The 20,010-nt window shown below is 36.4% G+C and overlaps 1 protein-coding gene across 4 annotated transcripts in view; it reads right to left on the reverse strand.

Annotated features, from left to right (window-relative positions):
• ORC3 (origin recognition complex subunit 3) overlaps positions 1-20,010 on the reverse strand; it is a 62,348-nt gene that overhangs the window by 7,130 nt on the left and 35,208 nt on the right. For 3 of the 4 annotated variants that reach the window (XM_019442820.2, XM_019442817.2, XM_019442819.2), the window contains 5 exons: positions 18,001-18,117; positions 16,780-16,859; positions 4,151-4,284; positions 1,800-1,879; positions 549-649 (listed from right to left, as the gene is read on the reverse strand). In XM_019442820.2, coding sequence (XP_019298365.2) covers positions 549-649; positions 1,800-1,879; positions 4,151-4,284; positions 16,780-16,859; positions 18,001-18,117 — 512 coding nt within the window. The remainder of the gene's footprint in view (positions 1-548; positions 650-1,799; positions 1,880-4,150; positions 4,285-16,779; positions 16,860-18,000; positions 18,118-20,010) is intronic. The other variant, XM_019442818.2, reaches the window with a different exon arrangement.

Below are 20,010 nucleotides of genomic sequence, written 5' to 3' on the forward strand. Positions count from 1 at the left end.
GTTTCCCAAAAAGAAATAATCTTAAAATATAGGCTAATGGACTTCTAAATTACATTTCTCAACATGAATCTAGTGCTGATAATAAGTTGCACTGGTATTCTTTAGAATTAGAAGCGCCTTACTCTGGATAAAAGAGGGCATTATGGCTAGCTGGCTGTGTCTTCTGGGCTTGGCCTAGACCCATCATACTCCCAGCACAGGCAGAGCAAGGATACAGTGCAATGCAAACATTCTGTTGTTAGGGTAAAAAACACTCAGCTTTCTATTTTCACACCCCACTCCTCCAACCCCAGCCTAATGAACTAGAGAGATCAAATTTAAATCTGTGTTCTTGAACTGGCAGTAAAGGAATGAACTAGTCCTTTGATGAGACATCTTAATAAGGATGGAAAATGAATCAAAATTACAATTCTAAGCTAGATGAAGGGGCCTGAAAAGCATAAAGCCTAATCTAGGAGAAAGTGCCCTGGATTGGCTATGGACAGCTATCACCCCAGTCTTACTGGGAAAATAGCCTGATTTTTAGCTCTTAAGAGCAACAGACTCACCTCACCAGACTGTCAATGAAGTTGACAACTTTTTCTCTGAGTGCTTCAAACCTGGTCTGCTTCTTACTGGTTCTTCTTAATTCCTTCATTTCCAATAAGGACTATGGATGAAAGAACATATTTTTTCTGGTGATTCTGCAACAGAAAACTCAGAGGGGAGCTCTAGGTCCACAGACAGAATGTGCACAGAAAAAGCAAGATCAATGAGGGTTGCGTTTACTTTTTATTTTTAAGGTCTGCAAAGAATCTCTCCTCCTAAGTGTTTTGCTTCAAATATATATCAAGTTTATTTCAGGGAAAAAGAAAAAGAGCAGTTCACTTCATTGCTATTATACGGTAGAGTGCTCACAATCCACAACCCATTGGTTCATTTAAGAAAAGGATTTATATGGGGTGAGCCTGGGTGGCTCAGTCGATTAAGCAGCCGACTTTGGCTCTGGTCATGATCCCATGGTTTATGGGTTCGAGCTCCACATCGGGCTCTGCGCTGACAGCTCAGAGCCTGGAGCCTGCTTCAGATTCTGTGTCTCCCTCTCTCTCTGCACCCTTGACTAGCTTATGCATGTGCGCTCAATCTCTCCCTCCCCCGCCTAAATAAATAAATAAATAAACTTTAAAAAAAATTTCTTAAAAAAGAAAAGGACTTACAAGTAGGAGGAAAAAAATCCTTACACTTTGGCCATGAGAATAAATTCAATGTGTTCTGCCTTGCTTTGATTGAAAGTTTACATTTATCATAACTTGGTATCATGATACAAAGAAATGTTCTTTACTTTGACAACCAAGATCCTAAAGTTAGAATTAACTGACAAAGATTATGTTGGGTGTACTGTGGCTCAGTTCCTGGTCTCTACTGAATATGCATTAAAAAGTCAAGTCCCTAAAATTAATGGGTTAGGTTCTTATGGATTTCTGCTTGATCAAACAAAAAGTCAAATGCATCAGATAAATAATCAGATACCTTTTTGCAACAAATGTTCCCATTTTTTCCTTACTGCTGGTTAATTCCTATTCTAAGCCTGAAGGAACAGTTTCCACCTATGTTGGCTAGTAAATTCCAGACTTTGTAAATAGAGAATGAGGATGGCAGTGGATCAGATAAACAGGATGTTCAATTTATAAGTGTGTTACAAAATCTGCTTTGTTCCTGATTGTGGATGAAAAATAAAAACAAAAACACAGGCAGAGCTAATCTAGAGCACACACTAAAAAAAGGAGTGTTGCAAGATGCAGTTGGAAGGAAAAATTTACCTTCTGAAGATGATAAAGGTCTGTCTTCTGAAGCCCCTTTGACTGTAGCCCTGAAGTATCTTCTTCTTCTTTGGCTTCTGCTTTTTAATATAAAACCAATATACAGCAACTAGGGTAAATCCATTCCAGTCAAAAGAACAAATATTTCTAGAACTCCACGGGAAATAAAGTGCACCAAAGGGAACAGAAAACTGCAGCTGGTGAAAGGTGTAGTTGTGCTTCTGGAGAGCATGAGGCTCTAAAACAACCCTCTTCCTATGTAAGGCAGGTTTTAGGAATTTCACATTCACATGGCTTATTTGGACTAAATCTAAGACAAGAGGATGTGGCTGCAGAATCTGCACTGTTCTAAAAGAATAAATTTCTTCTTAGCTATGGATAATTCTTCATTCAAGAAAAATATAATTTAAGGTTAAATATCTAATAAATTCTTTGTGCCATTTCATTAGCAAGTAGCAGAGCCTTGAAAACCTGATCTGACACTGTGACCCTACAAATGTAATTTTAAACCCAGACTATAAAACATAGTTAAGGAACCAGAGATAGCATATAGTCAAATATCTCTACTTGTCTAATGTGTGTGTGTGTGTGTGTGTGTGTGTGTGTGTGTGTGTGTGTGTGTTGGGAAGGGGGGGGGTGTTAATTTTACTTTATTATTAACAGAGTATCACTTCTGAGAATAGACAATACAGATATTTCTTTACAGTGGTTTTACTTCAACTCGTAAAATTCTTTATCTTCAGAATGTTAATCATCTTAATCTCCAAACTTCCCATTTCAAAAAGCTGCATTCCTTTATTATTTAGTATATCACAATTTATTTCACCAGCTTATGTTAATTGTTATAATATCAAGTTTTATTTTACAAAATAAAAACTAAGTCCAATTTTTTAAAAGATTGTAATTTACCTACTTATATATATTAAGTCTTTTACCTTATTTATGTCCTTAAGGGTGTCCCCTCACTGTCCCAATAACCACAGTTAAGGGGCATTTAAATTATGAATGAATGAACAAAAGCAATGAGCTGGCTTATGAGAGGGGAGCTGGAACCTGGGTGCTAGCACTAGCTAGCTGTGGGATCTGGAGGAAGTACATTCTCTTCCTGGGCTTTAGTCTGTTTGTAACTGAACTCAATGATTTCTACACTAATCTCCAGTCCTTTAAAATATGATTTGAAAAATGGTTCAGCTCATGCTACAGTGCAAAAGAGCAATGCCTACATACAGCCTGAAGCGAACCCTCTTAGTACTGTACTTCCTCGTGCTGGCTGCTCATGTCACTCCAGACAAGGAAACTTTCTCTTCATCTTCCACTGACCTAGCATGGCAGCTGTGGACAGATATGGAGGGATCTCAGCAAAAGCAGTTTCCTTTAATCCAAAGGATTTTCAAGACAAAGGAACACTTGCCAAATGTAGAAAGGATTGACAGACATTCCAAGTGTGAAGTATTTTCATCATGCCATGTCCAATCTATGTGCTTACATACCACACTGCCTCCTTCCCTCAACCTCCCAAAGTAAAATTTCCCTAAGTAGGGGAAAATAAAGGGTCCATACTCTTTGTTTGTTTTACCAAGAATACCATACTTTAGTGCTAGAATGAGAGCAAGAGAAGAGCCCATGAAAAGTTAACGATCAGTATCAATCCATGGTGCCCCTGGAAAACACAGAGAAGTCCTGCTGCATCATAACATGGCTACTCATACACAATCAGGCATCGCAGCATTCAGCAAATATAAATGGCCGTGTGGCGGTCAGGCAAAATCAAGGAAATTACAACACTTCAACATGGGAATGCCAGGCTGCCTCAGTTCATTTAGGACTGAAAGATTATAGCTTTTATAAATCAGATTAAAGCAAACCTCATGCATATTTTGGTAATCAGCATACCAATGAGCCTCATTTTTGTGAAAGTGGTTCACAGCTATTAATTCTTCAGGCTTACAAATGATTTATGCAGTGTTTTTGAAATCTAAAAGAACTTGATGAAATGCTTAAGAAAAAACATCTAAAAGGAGTCCTTAATTATGATGCCCTGCTACTCTCTCCAATCTTTTTGATTTTTTTTTTTTTTTTTAAGGTAAATGTAAGTCCTCTAAGCTGTCCATCTGGAAAGAATTTTTTTTCCTGACCATTTGATGATCTTCATTGTTTAAACCAAATCTGGAAGAGAACCACTTGTCTTATTTGTGATTGTCAGGATATGATCTTCTGAGGGTTGGTATGCTGACTGCCCATGAACTACTTTATCTCTTTATCTCTCAAACATCAGAAAATGGGGTTTTCCATGTTATTTTATTTAGTTAAATTTCATAGCCAGTACAACTGGCAAGATGCTATATTCTCACCATCAAGACTCTGAAACTGGGCCAGAAACTCCTCTATTCTCTTTGCTGTGCTCCCAAGCTGCTTTTCAGAAGAGGACTTAAAAACCTTGAAACATTTCTGAAGTATGGTCATCAGTTCATCCTTTGCCAACATCCTAGAATATAATCAGTGACAGGAGACATACTGTAATGGGAAAATTAATATACTTAACACTCTGTATATTAAATGTTTCTGGTCAGAAAAAGATGGTATAAATTCTTCACTAGTAGCTACCAAATTTGGGGGGAGAGATTTTCCTCAATGTATGTGACATTTCAGAAGTATTTAGAAAAGTTCTCATAATAAAGCTCAACTCACAAATGTACAAAGCTCCAGGCTCACAGCCTGACTGCAGCACTTACTAGGTTTGTAGTACACAGCAAGTTACCAAACCACTCTGACCCTGGGTTTCCCGGTCTATAAAATGGAAATAAGAATTCACATATTTCACAGGTTAGATGGAGGCTTAAAAATTAAATGAGGAGATGCATTTGAAGACTCTAGCCCAATGCTTACCACACAGTAGGTAGGCATTTAAGGTTAGTGTCCCTTTGCTTCAGATCTGAGACAGAAATGTCTGCTGAAGATACAACACTTAAACTAAATGAAAGCTTATTTGAGAGGACCAAAAAAATATCATAATCATTTCTCTAATTATTACCATCTTAGCTATATTTTAACATATTCTATGGGCTTTATAAACATCAGTCATTAAATCCACTAAATTTTTTTTTTTTTTTTTTTTAATCCACTAAATTTTTTTAAAAGGTAAGCAATTCTGTGTGTTTTATATAGCACAGGTGGAATGGTTGTATAATGCACTCAAGGCCACAGAAGAAATCTGTTAGAAACAGAACACAGATCTTCTAAAAATTAGGATCCCATTCTCAGAACCCTTACTTATAGGATCTCTCTACTAAGATCATATTCAGTAACAGAATGAAATGGAATTAGGTCAATATTAGTAATTATTAAGTGCCATGACACAAGTATAAAAATTATTTTCAGCAAATGGACCTAAAAACTGAAGACTACTATGATTAAAAGTTCTTGTATTTATCATGAAGGACTCAGACAAATCCAAAATATAGGCTATTCTGCAAGATAACTACCTTATGTTTGACATTTTTCATAATAAAAAATCTGGGAAAGATACTAACATTACTAAGACAGAAAAAAAGATATAAAGCTAAGTAGACTAAGACTACTGAGCAATTAAGCTGGTTACTTCAGCTAAATTTAAACCCCAACCAAAAAATAAAGAATTGTCATACAACCAATAAATACAGAAACTGGTAGGAGTGGACAAAAGTAAACTTTTGCCTAGAAAAAGTATAAGATCTTCCTCCTTCTATAACAATAATTATCTGAAGTATTAGTAGTCTTTTTCTGTGAATGAAAGGCAGCTAGAGGTCAAAGAAAATTAAACCAACACATTTAATTCTTGATTACATTTGACATTACTTAAAATGTCTGACTTTCTATTGCCCAGATGAAGTTAAACTTAAAAGAGTTAAACTCAAAGTCAGATACATTTGAACAATCTGTTATACCTGACAAACGTTAGCCCTATTCAAATAGCCACGACCAGCATCTCCAGGGTCCGAGGAAACACTGACAATGGCTTGCTTGCGGGGCAGAAGCTGGTAACTCACATCAGCAGCACCCTGAGAAAAAGCGTACCAGGCTGCAGGCAGCCCTTCTGGGCATCTATCTGCAGCTTACAAAACTGAGTATTGAGAGAGACAAAGCCCCGCCTATTATTGACTTTCAGGATATAAGGGAAAAAAATGTCATTATGTCATATAATTTTGAAATCAAACTTTATTAGTCATAACTTTTAACATGACATTTGTTGGAGGGGGTAGATCCTTCACTTCAGATGTAAACGTCCAGGAATTCAGAGAGTTATCACTCTTTTTCTTACTAGCCAAAGGTAATGTTCTTGTTTCCAGAAGAGCAAAAGATCTTACACTTTCCCAAGTACTCTCCAGTTTAATATAAAACAAGTCTTGAAGTAGAGCTAATAATGTGACCAACCCTATAAAATCATTAAATTTTTTCAATTAAATTATATATACACAGAATCAACATATGCCTGCTATCATCACTATTATTTTTTTTTTTAACGTTTTTATTTTTGAGACAGAGAGAGACAGAGCATGAACAGGGGAGGGTCAGAGAGAGGGAGACACAGAATCCGAAACAGGCTCCAGGCTCTGAGCTGTCAGCACAGAGCTCGACGCGGGGCTCGAACTCACGGACCACGAGATCATGACCTGAGCCAAAGTCGGCCGCTTAACCGACTGAGCCACCCAGGCGCCCCTCATCACTATTATTTAGTATCATTCTACAGTCCAGTTGCTACAACAAATTAAGAAAAAAGAAGTGGTGCAAAAAAAAAAAAAAAAAAAAAAAAAAAAAGGAAAGAAAAAAGAAGTGGTGCAAACATTACAAAGGAAGATGAAATTTATTATTTGCATATGATGTGACTATAAGATTGGAAAATCTAAAAGAACTGCATAAGTATTAAAGAGTATGAAGGATGTGTGGATGTAAGACATGTATACACATACACCTGTGTTGACACCTTACATGTACATGTAATCCATCTTATATTAAACTATGTAATGGAAAAAAAGAACATATTCAAAATGGCAACAAAAACCATAGAAAACAAAGCAATATACTTTATAACAAATATGTAAGACATATCAAAAAAAGAAAACCCTGAATAAGTGAATAGACATTTAAAGTTTTAGAGATACAAATTCATTCCAAATAAGTCTATACTTTCAACACTTTTTGAAACAAAAGTCCAGTGAGTATTTGTTTAACCCCCAATAAAATTATCCTAAAATTTATATGGAAAAAATAACTGTTCCTTAAAAAGAGGAATAATGTGTATATACTTGACTGTGTACAGTGGGGCTATTAATATATTAAAAAGTATAAGCTACAGTGATTAAAATCAGATGGCACTTTATAGGAATGAACGGGTCAATAATGAGAATAAGTCTACAAAGAGATCAAGGAATATATAGGAGTTTGGTACATAATACAAGGTAGTACTTCTAATTACTGGGGAAGAGATGGAAATAGTTTGAGTATAATAGATCACTACCTCAATATTATTTCAAACAGAATAAAGATGTGAGTATGGCATGGGGATAGGAGAAAGAACTAGTCCATCAATTATAAAATACCAGAAGAAAATAATGATATTTAAGCCTAATAATATCCAGCATCAGCATGAGTGTGGGGAAACAAATACTGATACACTGTTGGCACAAGTGTACGCTGGAAAAAGTGTTTACATTTTAGACCCTAAAAGTCTATTAAATGTGTATTTATTTTTGTGAAAATTACACAAATGTAGGAGAACATTTACCCTTGGTGATTACTGTAACAGTGAAGAATTGGAAACAACCCAAATACATATCAAACAAGGGACTGATTAAATAAAATGTTACATTTTCAAAATGAGATATTATGTAGCTGTGATAAACAACGACATAGTACTAGTGATGACAGTTAACATATATGCACATGTGTATTTGGCAGAATTTGATCTCTACTACACTATATGATGTAGTTATTATTATTGACACATTAAGAGATGAGGAACAGAGACACAGAAAACTTAAGTAACTTGTCTAGAGTCTGGTAACTGGCAATTGCCAATTTGGTAATTTGACTGGATTAGAACCAAGTCTGGCTTGGTTGGCATCCATGCTCTTACCAACCATGCTGCACCACATTTCAAGACACAGTGTCCACAGTAGGATATTAGGTACAAAACAAGTAACTACCACAACAAAAATGAACAAATTTCAAAACCAAAAAAATGCAAGTTGTAGAACATCCTACCCAGTATGATTTAATACCTGTTTGTGCCTAGAAAAAAATCTAGAAGTACAAACTGTTAGCAGTAGATGACTGGCTTTCAAAGTTATAGAACACGAATGGTAATATCAAAAAGCAATGTTATGTTTTCACTTAGATTATTATTAGAGTGACTCCACTTTGGACAAACCAAACCTGATTGAACAAAACTGAAAACTAAAAAATGAAAATTTTAATTTATCCCTCAAAGTTTTTTATAATAACACCCAAGTAGAAAATTAAGGATTGAGTCTAGCCACTAGACCAGCATGTTTCAAACTGAGTTTTCAAAATGGGTTTCAACCATTAGTAAGTCATGAAACCATTCATTCATTCAGTGAACACTTACTGAATGCCTACTACATACCAGCCACTGTTCTGGGCTTTTGGGATACATCTCAGTGAAACAAACACCCCTGTATTCATGAAACTTGTATTCTAATGGGTAGGGGATGAGGAGGTAGGGCACAGACAACAAACACTGTCTCATATTACTATGTATATACTCAAACTTGACATTATTATAGAAAAATATTAAGGGGGAAGTTTGGGGAGGAGCAGATAGGTTTGAATTTCAAAATGATTATTAGGCCTCACTGAGAAGAAGATATTTGATCAACCACGTGAAGGAGGTAAGAGAGTATTTGTAAGAACTTTTCCTGGCAGAGAGAATAATGCACGCAAAGGGCCTACACTGAGTGTATGTCTGGCATGTTCAAGAAGAACAAGAGGTCAAGGTGGCTGGAGTGGAAAGAGAAATCAAGTAGTAGGAAATGAAATAAGAGATAGGCAATTCAGGGCTAGATCACAGAGGGTTGCTATATAGACTGTGGCTTTTATTCTGAGTGACAAGGGGAGTTCATGGAATTGTTTAGAGCAAAGGAATGAAATTATATGATGTATTTTAAAAGGACTGTGCTGACTGCTGTTTTGAGAAAAACCCATGGGGGAACATGTATGGAAGCAAGGGAAACCAGTTTTACAACTTTCCATATGAGAGACGATAGTGACTTGGACAGGTGTTACCAGTGAGGGAAGGTGGCAAAAAGAGATTTGATTCTTGATATATTTTGAAGCCAGAACCCAAGTTTTTGGATTTCAACAATGGGAAGGATAAAAAGACTGACTACACGAAGATTCTAAGGTTAAAGGGAAGATCACACATTCAGTTTTAAACATATTAACTTTGAAATGTATATTGGATATCTAAGTGGAGATGTTAATTAGGTACATGGAATAACAGTCAGGCAGTCAAAAAAAAGAAAAAAGTGGGCTTTTGACTAAGCCCTGGCACATTGTAATGTTAGGGTGTCAAGGAGAAGAGAAACCACCAAAGAAGACAGAAGGAGCATGCACTAAAGTAGGAGGAAACCGAGAGTCGGGATCCTGAATGTCATTAAGGAAAGAGTGCTGTACTGTGCTGGTGCTGATAACAGGTTAACACAAATGAAGACGTAGGACTGACCATTAGATTTAGGAACAGGGAAGTCACCAATGACCTTCTTCAAAGTAGTTTTAATAGAGAGCAAAAACCAAATCAGGTAAGACAGAATGAAAGGAGAGGAACTAGAGACAGTGAGACAGTGCTTTTGAACTCAGGGAGATCCCATTTAGCATTCAGCTTTAAAAGAAATGGCATAAAACTGAAAAGAAAATATCAGAATTATAAAGTATGAAAGCCACCACACCAGATTAAAGAGAAAGGAAAAAACACATTAAGATAGGTCACATTAATGCCAAAAAAGAGCTAATTATGTTTAACCAACTTAAGGCTTATGATACTTAATGTGTTAAAAGCTTTATAGGTTGTTATAAAAGAAATGTTTCCTTAACTAAGACAGAAAGAGAATCATTTGGCAATTATTAAAAACAACCATCCTGCAGGGCAATGTAGTGTTCTGCTTCATCATGCAGAAAGCCAATAATTCCTGGTTAAGTACTGATTATATAAAGGTCTGATTGAGAACAGGCTATAAGGAGAAACTGGTCAATCCATGGCTAATGCAAAAATCCTCTAAATAATGAGTTCTCAAGTTTTAAACAGACATTGTCATAAATTAGCTTTTAAAAATACTCAAAAATTCAAACCTGCATGTCAATGAAAACTAGAAGAAAATAAAAAAGCTTACAAAAAACTATATTCACAGAGATTATCTACTTCAAAGACAACACAACAAAGCAATCATATATGGTAACAAGTGAAAGAGAAACCAAAAATATGCATAATTCTTCCCACACCTTGATATTTCATGTTAGATGCCACTTCCTCCGTGAAACTGCTCGATCTGCTCAGTGGAGGTTAGCACTCTAGACCTCACCTGTCATACATCACAGACTTATTCCCCTGTATTGTAATTGCCTACCTGTCCACCTTCATCTCTCACTTAGCCAAAATTCAGTGTAGATAAGAACTAGGGTTATCTTTGTAATCAGATCGGTGGCTCCACATATCAAGCATCAAAAAAAAACCCCAACATTTTTTGAAAGGATGAACAAGGCAATGGCCCTGCACTGACAGTTTCATGACCTCAGGCCTTAGTGAACAATAGTTTCTTTATTTACAAGTTGGTTCATGTAGGGGAGCACTTGGAAGTTACAGTGCCTTTTGTGGAACACCATGCTCTTTTCTGTGTCAAAATGGGTAAATTAAATTATATCATATAGTTAGAAACAACTTGAGTAAACTAAAATATATATATATTTTAAAGATGTATTATATACTTCAATATTTTTATATATCATCTATATTTTATATATTTATACTTCTTTTTCAAAAGAAAAACAGTTGTCAAACTAAGATTAGCTATTTCTGAATGTTTAACAGTTTTAACATTTCTTAGCTACCAGCTCGTTTTCTAACAAAAAATAGCAGGCACTAAAAGTTTGGTGAAGAAAAAATGAAATACAAATTCAGATCTTTTCTGTCCACTGAGATGAAAAAACAAACAAACAAACAAACAAACAAACACTATTCACTATTAGCAGTAGAATATCTTGTTCCAGTTTTGGAACCAATCTGAGATTAACTGCCTCAAGCCATCCAGCTTCTCCACCAATAAAGCCTTTTCTTTTCTTTCAATAGCTTCATATTTTTCCTCAAAATTTTGTACCTTCTTCTTACTTCCCTTTATTTTCTAGAACAGTGTTTCTCAAAGTGTGGTCCCTTGGCCCATCTGTCCAAATGCGGTGGAGTGTTTATTAAATGCAGATTCCTTCTGTCCACCACACCCCAGTTCCAAAGGATTCAGAATCATTGGGGAGAGGGCAAAAGTATACATGTTTAATACACCTCAGCTGATTCTTATGTACACTAAAGCCTGAAAATCATTACTTTAAAAACAGCAACTATCAACATCTTTTGCTATTGAATGAGCTTCAACAATTCAGCTCGTTGATTTCACCACAAGTGTACAGATGACTATGGAGGACCTGGCATGATGCAGATTCAGGACTGGCAATCCTTGTTCTAAGAAAGAAACTACATTTTAACTGTACAGTCTCATATACCTTCTGCACAGACAAATCTAGATCATCAAAAGCTAAATTATGCTATTTAGTAAGCATCACATGGACTGTGGAGCTGTGCTATTTTTCATTAACTAGATCTTTAAATCTCATCTAAAGTTGATCTGCAAATTCAGGAAACAATGTATTATTTAGATTCCAAATCTCTAGTCTCTTTCAACTAACCTAAAGTGATCAAATGTTAATATTATTACTTGGGTCATGTTTTTTTAACTCAGTGAAAGCTGAGCTGACCTATTAATATATTACTGTTTAACTCAAAAGCCTTACTCAGAAATTAGAATAATTTCTTTCAGCCTAAATTCCTTTAGCTATCAATCAACTTCAATTTATAAATCTGTTTGTCCAGCAAACTCATAAGGTTATACTTCGGATAAGCAGACCAGACACTGTGGCTTCTTTCATTTATATGTCTGTACTCTGTGCCAAGATGCCTAGTGTCAGGATGGGAAGGGGGTTTTGCGGCCACAGAAGCTTGTTTGGCTGGTTCGTTTTAACATTTGAGGTGTGCTCTGAACATGGACTGCTGGCCACAAACCCACAGAAATTACCTTTTATACTACCTCCCAAATAATTGGAATAGGGCTGAAAAACAGACTTAACTTTGAAGATTCAGATTTAAATTCCAGCTGTGTCAACTGCATAAAAGTCACTCAGTGTTTCCAGTTTTGGTTTCCTTATTTGGAAGAAAATAAGATAATCCTAGATAAGTAATTCTCAATTGATGGGGCAAGGGGCAGAATAAATTCCCCTAAGAAGACAGGCACACTTCTCATTACTCTCAGTCCAAGAATCATTGCATAGCACTCCATGGCTACTGATGTGAAATCACAGTACTTTACAGGTCTAGCTGATCCATCATGTTCCTGTAAGTTAAAACTCTAAGGGTATTTTATCAATACCCTTAAAACCTTACTATGGAAGCAAGGTTTTTTGAATTTCAAGTCTGAAAAATGCTTGGTCAAGTGTTTGATTTCTAGATGGCTGTTTAGAAATTCTCTCTAATAGAAAGGTAAATTTTTCCTCTTAAGGTCTTTCAGAGCTGACCACAAGAAGCCCAGTGCACTCACGTAGCTCACTGCTGGGTTAGCACCATTTTTACTACTTCCGGTTCCCAAATGGTGTCTTAAGTATATCTTTATATAATAATACATGCTTGGTAAAAAATTAACCAACTCATATCCTGCATAGGGATGTGGTCTTCATGCTCCAAGAGTTGACTGAAAGAAGAAAGGCTATGGAAGACATGCAGAACCACTGCACTCCTGTCAGATTATGGCCTTTTATAAAGGCATAACTGCCAGCTCCCCACGTGTACATCAATGTCTGCTGCATACATTTTAAAAATAACTGTGATATACAATTCTGTAAGTCTTTTTCCACTCATGAATATATGATATTTTCAACATTACAAATACCACGTAAATACACTTTAAAACTGAGATAATTAGCAAATGACATATTAGTTTCACGTGACATGATTTGGTATGTGTATATACTGTGAAATGATCACCGTAAGAAGTCTAGTTAACATCCACCACTGCACATAACTATAAATTTTCTTTCTTGTGATGAAAACTTTTAAGATTTACTCTATCAGGAACTTTCAAATATGCAATACTACATATCACCATACTATAAATTACATCCCCAGGGCTTATTTTATAACTGGAATTTGTACTCTTTGACCACCTTCAGTCATTTTGCCCACCCCCCCACCACTGGCAACTACCAATCTGTTCTCGGTATCTGAGTTCAGTGTTATAGAGGGACTTCCTAATTCTTATGGCTGAATAATATTCCACTATGTGTGTATATGTGCATTTTTCTTTATCCATTCCTTGATTGATGGGCACTTGGCTTGTTTCCATGTCTTGTCTATTGTGAATAGCTGCAATAAACATGGGAACACTGGTATCTTGAGTTGGCATTTTCATTTCCTTCAGATAAACACCCAGAAATTGAATTGCTAGGTCAAATGGTAGTTCTATTTTTAATTTTTTGAAGAATCTCCACACTGTTTTCCATAACGACTGCACCAATTTATATCTCCACCAATAGGGCACAAGTATTCCTCACCACCACTTGTTATTTCTTGACTTTTTGATAAGAGCCTCCTAACAGGTGTGAGGACATATCTCATTAAGGTTTTGATTTGCATTTCTCTGATGACTAGTCATGTTAAGCATCTTTTCATGCACTTATTGGCCATCTGTATGTCTTCTTTGGGAAAATGTCTGTTTAGCTCCTCTGCCCATTTTTTAATCAATTGTTTGTTTTTTCTATTGAGTTGTAGGAGTTCTTTATATATTTTGGATATTAAACCCTTATCAGATGTATGATTTCCTAATATTTTCTCCCATTTAATAGGTTGCCTTTTCATTTTATTGATGGTTTCTCCTTTACTGTTTAGAAGCTTATTGGTTTGATGTAGTCCCACCTGTTTATTTTTGCTTTTGGTATCAAAGCCAAAATATCATTGCGAAGACCAATGTCAAGGAGGTTCACTTATGTTTTCTTCTACTTTTGTGGTTTCAAGTCTATTTTCAAATCTTTAATCCATTTTGAGTTGATTTTTGTGACTGGTGTTAAGAAAGTGGTCCAGTTTTCCCAGCACCATTTATTAAAGAGACTGTCCTTTCTCTATTATCTGTTCTTGCCTCCTCTGTCATAAATTGTCTATATATGTAAGAATTTATGTCTGGGCTCTCTATTCTGTTTCATTCATCTATGTGTCTTTTTTTATGTCAATACCATACTGTTTTGATTACTGACTGTAGCTTTGCAATATAGCTTGAAATCAAGAAGAACGATGCCTCCCACCTGTGTTCTTTCTCAAGATTATTTTAGCTATTCTTTTGTGGTTCCATACAAATATCAGGAATTAAATACTTTTCAATGATCACAAAATATTTCACCAAGTTGAGTTATGATTATTTAAACATGTCAGTTTCCATATAAAAGGGATTTTTCAAGAGAAATACTGCCTTTAAGGAACTTAACAAAAAAAGTCAAACTGGAAATGTTTCTAGACTATGTTTCTACAGGACCTCAGTTTTTTTTCCCAAGTGACATTCAGTGATCATTTTAATCTTATTTTCTCTCATGATGTGAATTGTTTGAAGACAGGTGATGGGAATATCTGGTTTCCTAAATTCAGATGATTCTTACTTAGAATGCCTAAACTGACAAGTGTCCTTGACTTCTTTTCCACGTCTAATCTGCACAAAAGGAAAAGAAATCCATTCTGGACATTCCCAGATTCTTGGTAGTGCCCAGACTCTAAGCTGTCTTTGCTGTACCTGACATATTTCATCCTTAATGCTTTTTATATTCCTATGTTTCTGACCTCAGTTTAGCAAAATGACTGAAACTTCACTTTCTATTTATTGCTTCTGCTTTACTCAGATCCCCAAGCCCATACTTTAGATCTTAGCAAGAATAGTGGAAGGTACAACAGCTGTGAAATCAGATCTGGATTAGAATTCTGGTTCCATCAACAACTAGGAGATCTCAGGCAAATTCTAATTCCTATATATGCTTCAGTATTCTGAGTTGTAAAGTGTGGATAACAGTATCTGCCACAAAGGTGTACTTGTGTATTAGACAGGAAAGTTTACTGAAAGTGCCTACCTAACACAGTGCCTGACACACTGCAAGCTTTTATAAACAGTGGTTACGACTGTCACCATTACTATTATTGCTCATGTTTCCTTAACCTAGTTTGGAATTGGCATTCTTGACCCTTGACTTGTACCCCAAGATTACCGATGCCAAAAAGATGTAGAAAGAAAAAAGCAAGCCCCTCTCTGACAAAGGAATCTATGAATTTAAGACTATTCAACTGGAAAAGGAAGACAATCACTAATCACAAAAATTAAAGAGGAAACTCAGCAAGAATCAACTAGGTGTTGAGGCAGGAATGTTGACTTGAATAGAAAGCAAATGAAGTCTCCGTTGACATACAGAAGTACACAGAAATCTCTTACTGGCATTTAAAAAACTGAAATAAAACAGAGCTTTTCAGTGGCAATCTAGTTTCCATGGGGAGTTATTTTTCCAGATAGCATAAAATTAGTTTCCTATCTTAAGCTGCACCTGCTAGATCACTGACATTTGTATTATTAAGTCTCTGGACCTAAAGTGCTTTCAATGTGAATTTTCCTCCTACTGTGCCCATCTGTTCTTTTCTTGTGGGCCCAGAGGAAGCCAAGACTTAATAAATATTCAATTCTCAGACTTCTTTATGATATTTTCATATAAGCATTTATATTCACTGAGGAAAATTATAAGTGTGCGTGCAGAAACTTAACTCACACTTGATTTTCCTTTCCTCATTTTCCAAGTGGTCATTATTTTTATGGAAGACTAAAAAGTCAACGTATGTATAAGTGAAGCCAAGAAAAACAAATGATTATAACTTTAAAAGGTAAATTTGTCAGGGTGGTAAGTGATCTCTGATATGTGACAACACCAAGATGTCTTATTTATATAGTATTAGATAAATTTATGATCTCCCGTGCTAATGAAAGCAGGGCCAGCTCAGATGGGGGTAAGGCATCAAGGCCACTGCCTCCTCATCGCTGGTCCTCAAGTTCAGCAGTGACCTCCTTCACAGGACACATTTCACCAAGTGATGCTGCAACTCCACCCATCCTGGTTGGGGCCATGGTGAGATCACTTTCCATGACTACTTTCCCTGCCATGCCATCAAGCTGGCAAGATTAAAATTATCCATACCTAAGCCCTCCTCAGGTAGTGTCAATATTTGACTAAATGCTCATTTTACTTTAAAAAGCACAAGTTCAGGACACCTGGGTAGTTCTGTCAGTTGAAGTACTGACTCTTGATTTCAGCTCAGGCATGATCCCAGGGTTGTGGGATCGAACCCCGTGTCAGGCTTCAGGCTGAGCATTGAGCCTATTCGAGATTCTCTCTCTCCCTCTGCCCCTCTCCCCCACTCACAATCTCTCTCTAGGAAAAAAAAAAAAATCACAAGTTCAAAAACAAGGTAAAACCAGCAAAGAAATGGATGGTTGCTATATTAAAACCACCATAAACCACAAACAAGTTCAAGGTATTTACAAATATTAGACACAGCATGGCTACTTAAAAACCCCTTGGCAGGCAACATTCTGGAGGAAAGGGTTATTTATTGACAGGCTTACATCAGACAAAACAGAAAAAAAAACAAAACTACCTCAGCAGCTGCAAAGCTGATGCATACTCCTCTGAATCCCATATGTTCTTTTCTAAACAAGTGCAGTACAGCTCTCTGATCTGTAAGTAAAAAGCACACTTGTAAGGAACCAAAAGTGATGTACTAAGTTACACACTGCTCATTTGACAAAATCATAAATGGTCAAGACAAAAAAATAAATATTATTAAAAACAATCATTTTCTAAAAAAAAAACAAAAAACAAAAACAATCATTTTCTTTAGAGGACAACAGACTGGGCACACATCACATAGGTCAGGCTATATAAGAATACCATTTACATAAAAGCAACATGAGACTACATTGGGACTGGCTGATAATACTGATCACACTGCAATAAGAAAATAATAAAATAAAAGCAATATGTGATTATTAAAAAGAAAGCTTAATGGCAGAAATCCTTTCTTAAACAAATCATTCCTATGTATTTAGATTTGTTCTCTAAACCTTTATTTATTTACTTATTAGAGAGAGAGAGAGAGAACATGAATGTGGGGGAGAGGAGCGGGGGTGGGGGGGAGAGAATTCCAAGCAGGCTCTACACTCAGCCTGGACCCCAACACCCCAACACGGGGCTGGATCCCACAACTCTGGGATCATGACCTGAGCCGAAATCAAGAGTTGGACGCTTAACCCACTGACCCACCCAGTACCCCTGTTGTCTAAACCTTTGAGGTAGGATGCAAATATTTAGGAATACAGAATTATTCCACTAACATCCACTCTCTAGCTGGTTCACAGGTTTAGAGTATGACAGAAAGGCCAGTGGGGCATAATTTTGCAAGGGCAGAAATGCTGTTTCCCTTTTAGTTCTTGGTGGAATGCAAGGTTAACCATTAAGCATTCTCAAACAGATTCTTTTTGCTATTTTGATAAAGTGGGGGGATCAACTCAGTATACATGACAAAGAAGTGTGAAAGAAAAAGGTTAAAATGCCTTAGGACAAATACATTGGGGGGCGGGGGAGGAGGGGGGAAGCAACACCACTGGGATTCATGTGGTTGTTTCTAGCTGTGGCCATCAGAACAAAATATACTGCTTCAATTACCAGTAATGTGTACAGCTGGAATGGATTTAGATTGTGCACTCAGTGCCTGATTTGGATCCATTTCAAATTCTGATGCCTGAATGCTGCTGAAATCAAAGCAAGAAACTACTGATATTCCTACTGCAGACATTCCAAATGAAGAAGTTCTGGTTACCTGTCGACCCAATGGGTACTTGGGAAGAGAAGAGGTGAACTGATGAAGACATCTCAAAACCAGGAAGTAATTTGTATGGTAAACATGTAAGTTTTCTAGTAATGATTGTATTTCCTCCTAAAAATCACAGAATACATTACAAATATGTAAGTCAGTAATTAAAAGAATAATAAAATCTACCTCACGAATATATATATATAATTCCTGGAAAACTGGTGAGAAAATATGCAGAATTACAAATTAATTTCCTTAATTTTGAGAATTAGTAACGCACACAAAATCTAGGATAAAGGCTGGGTATTTCTGATTTAGTATCAGGTCTGGTGATATTTTACACACACCAAAATTAGTCCTGTAGTTTCCTTCTATCTATAGCACTGCCATTATAACTTGGCTTCCCACAACACAAGTGTGCAAAAAAAGCACCCTGCTGGATGCCTCCTTGTGTCAGTCACCCAGTATGTGCCACAGCGAGGTAGGCCTACCACCCTCTACCTTGCTGGCATCAGAAGGGTGAGAAGATCACTACAGAGCCCAATACCAACATCATTAACAGTTGCTGAGGTTACACTTAAGGCCTATGCTTCTCTTAAAGTACAATTAGAACTGTGTTTCAAAGAAAGACTACAGAAGAAACACCACGGGTGATTCTGATAAATGCCTGCTTTTTGTTGAGAATTTCTAACACTGGTTTTATTCGCTTTACTAATTAAAAAAAAAAAAAATGAAAAGAGAAATCTAAAGCCATCAAGCTTTAGAATTTAGACTCCAACAAGTATAATATGGGAGATAGTGTCTTAAGAAACTTGTGGGATGACTAATCCCACAAATCAGTTTCAAAAGGGCTTTTTTGTGGGGGGGTGGGAGGGGTATTATGTTTTCTAGAACCTTCTGAAACAGTTTAGAAATGATTTTAACACACTACATTCTATCAACATCCAAGTATTTTTCAGACCTCAAATACTTTTATAACTGCTTCATCCTGTAACATTCTCTTAAAAGGATTATGATCTGTGGCATGGTCTTCACATTTTTTTCTTCTCTGTAAGTCAAATAAAGGACTTTAACTGCCGGGCTGCGGTTTTTTTCCACCAGTAATATCTTGCAGATACCCATTATTTTTAGCAGTCAAGCCTGCAGAAAATAACACCTCAGATACGAATAAATTCAAGCAAACCTAACCTATAAAAAGCAACAAATCTGATATATTTTCCTAAACTCTAATGCACTTAGAAATCAATTCCTTCATCAGCAATCTATAGATTATTACCTGAAAGCACAGGGCAAATGAAAAAGCTTTCAGAATCAAAATGTTTTTCCTCCCAGTATTTGAGTTAGTTGGTAATTTCAAAAATCTAGGTCTCCTATCCTAACAAAGGGTACTTTAACCACCACTGGGAGAGTACACTCAGCTCTAATTTTACTCTATGCTGTAACATGGAGAGTGCATAAAGCCACTAATTATTTGCCTTAATGTATGCCTGAAGAGCTTTTAAACAAAGAAAAGTATTCTGGAGGGAAAGGAATCTATTACTGATTAATAACCATACTTCATGCTTCTTGAACTACCTATTCCTTTTGCTTAGTGGAGTACATGCTTTTGTGCATGTACAAATAATGGGTGATGCAGAACTGAATTTACTCAGAGGGGGAGGAAACTGAAATACTTTACACCTTGTGGGCAATGTTGCACACTCGAGGGACTATGCCTTGGGTAGGGGTGGAAGGAGGATTATGCACATGCTCTTTTTCCAGATGATCTCAGTCCCTTCCTACCTCTGCGTGATTACATCCCTGTGCCCAGTGGAATTCTAGCATTTAAAACATGTTTTGTTTTGTTCACATAACACAGCATACTATTTTATCCAATGCCCAACTGAGGAAATGGAGTTCTGGTTCCAACACTGGGAAGTAAAACTAGCTATGCTGGACTTCATGAGAAATCTGCTATACCCTTCTAAGGGATTTTTCAAGAGTTAAGTTATTTTGACCATCCCACACTTTTGCCTT

This window comes from Panthera pardus, unplaced genomic scaffold (assembly GCF_024362965.1).
Source record: "Panthera pardus isolate Hobbes unplaced genomic scaffold, ASM2436296v1 HiC_scaffold_17, whole genome shotgun sequence".
In the NCBI taxonomy this organism is placed as follows: domain Eukaryota; kingdom Metazoa; phylum Chordata; class Mammalia; order Carnivora; family Felidae; genus Panthera; species Panthera pardus.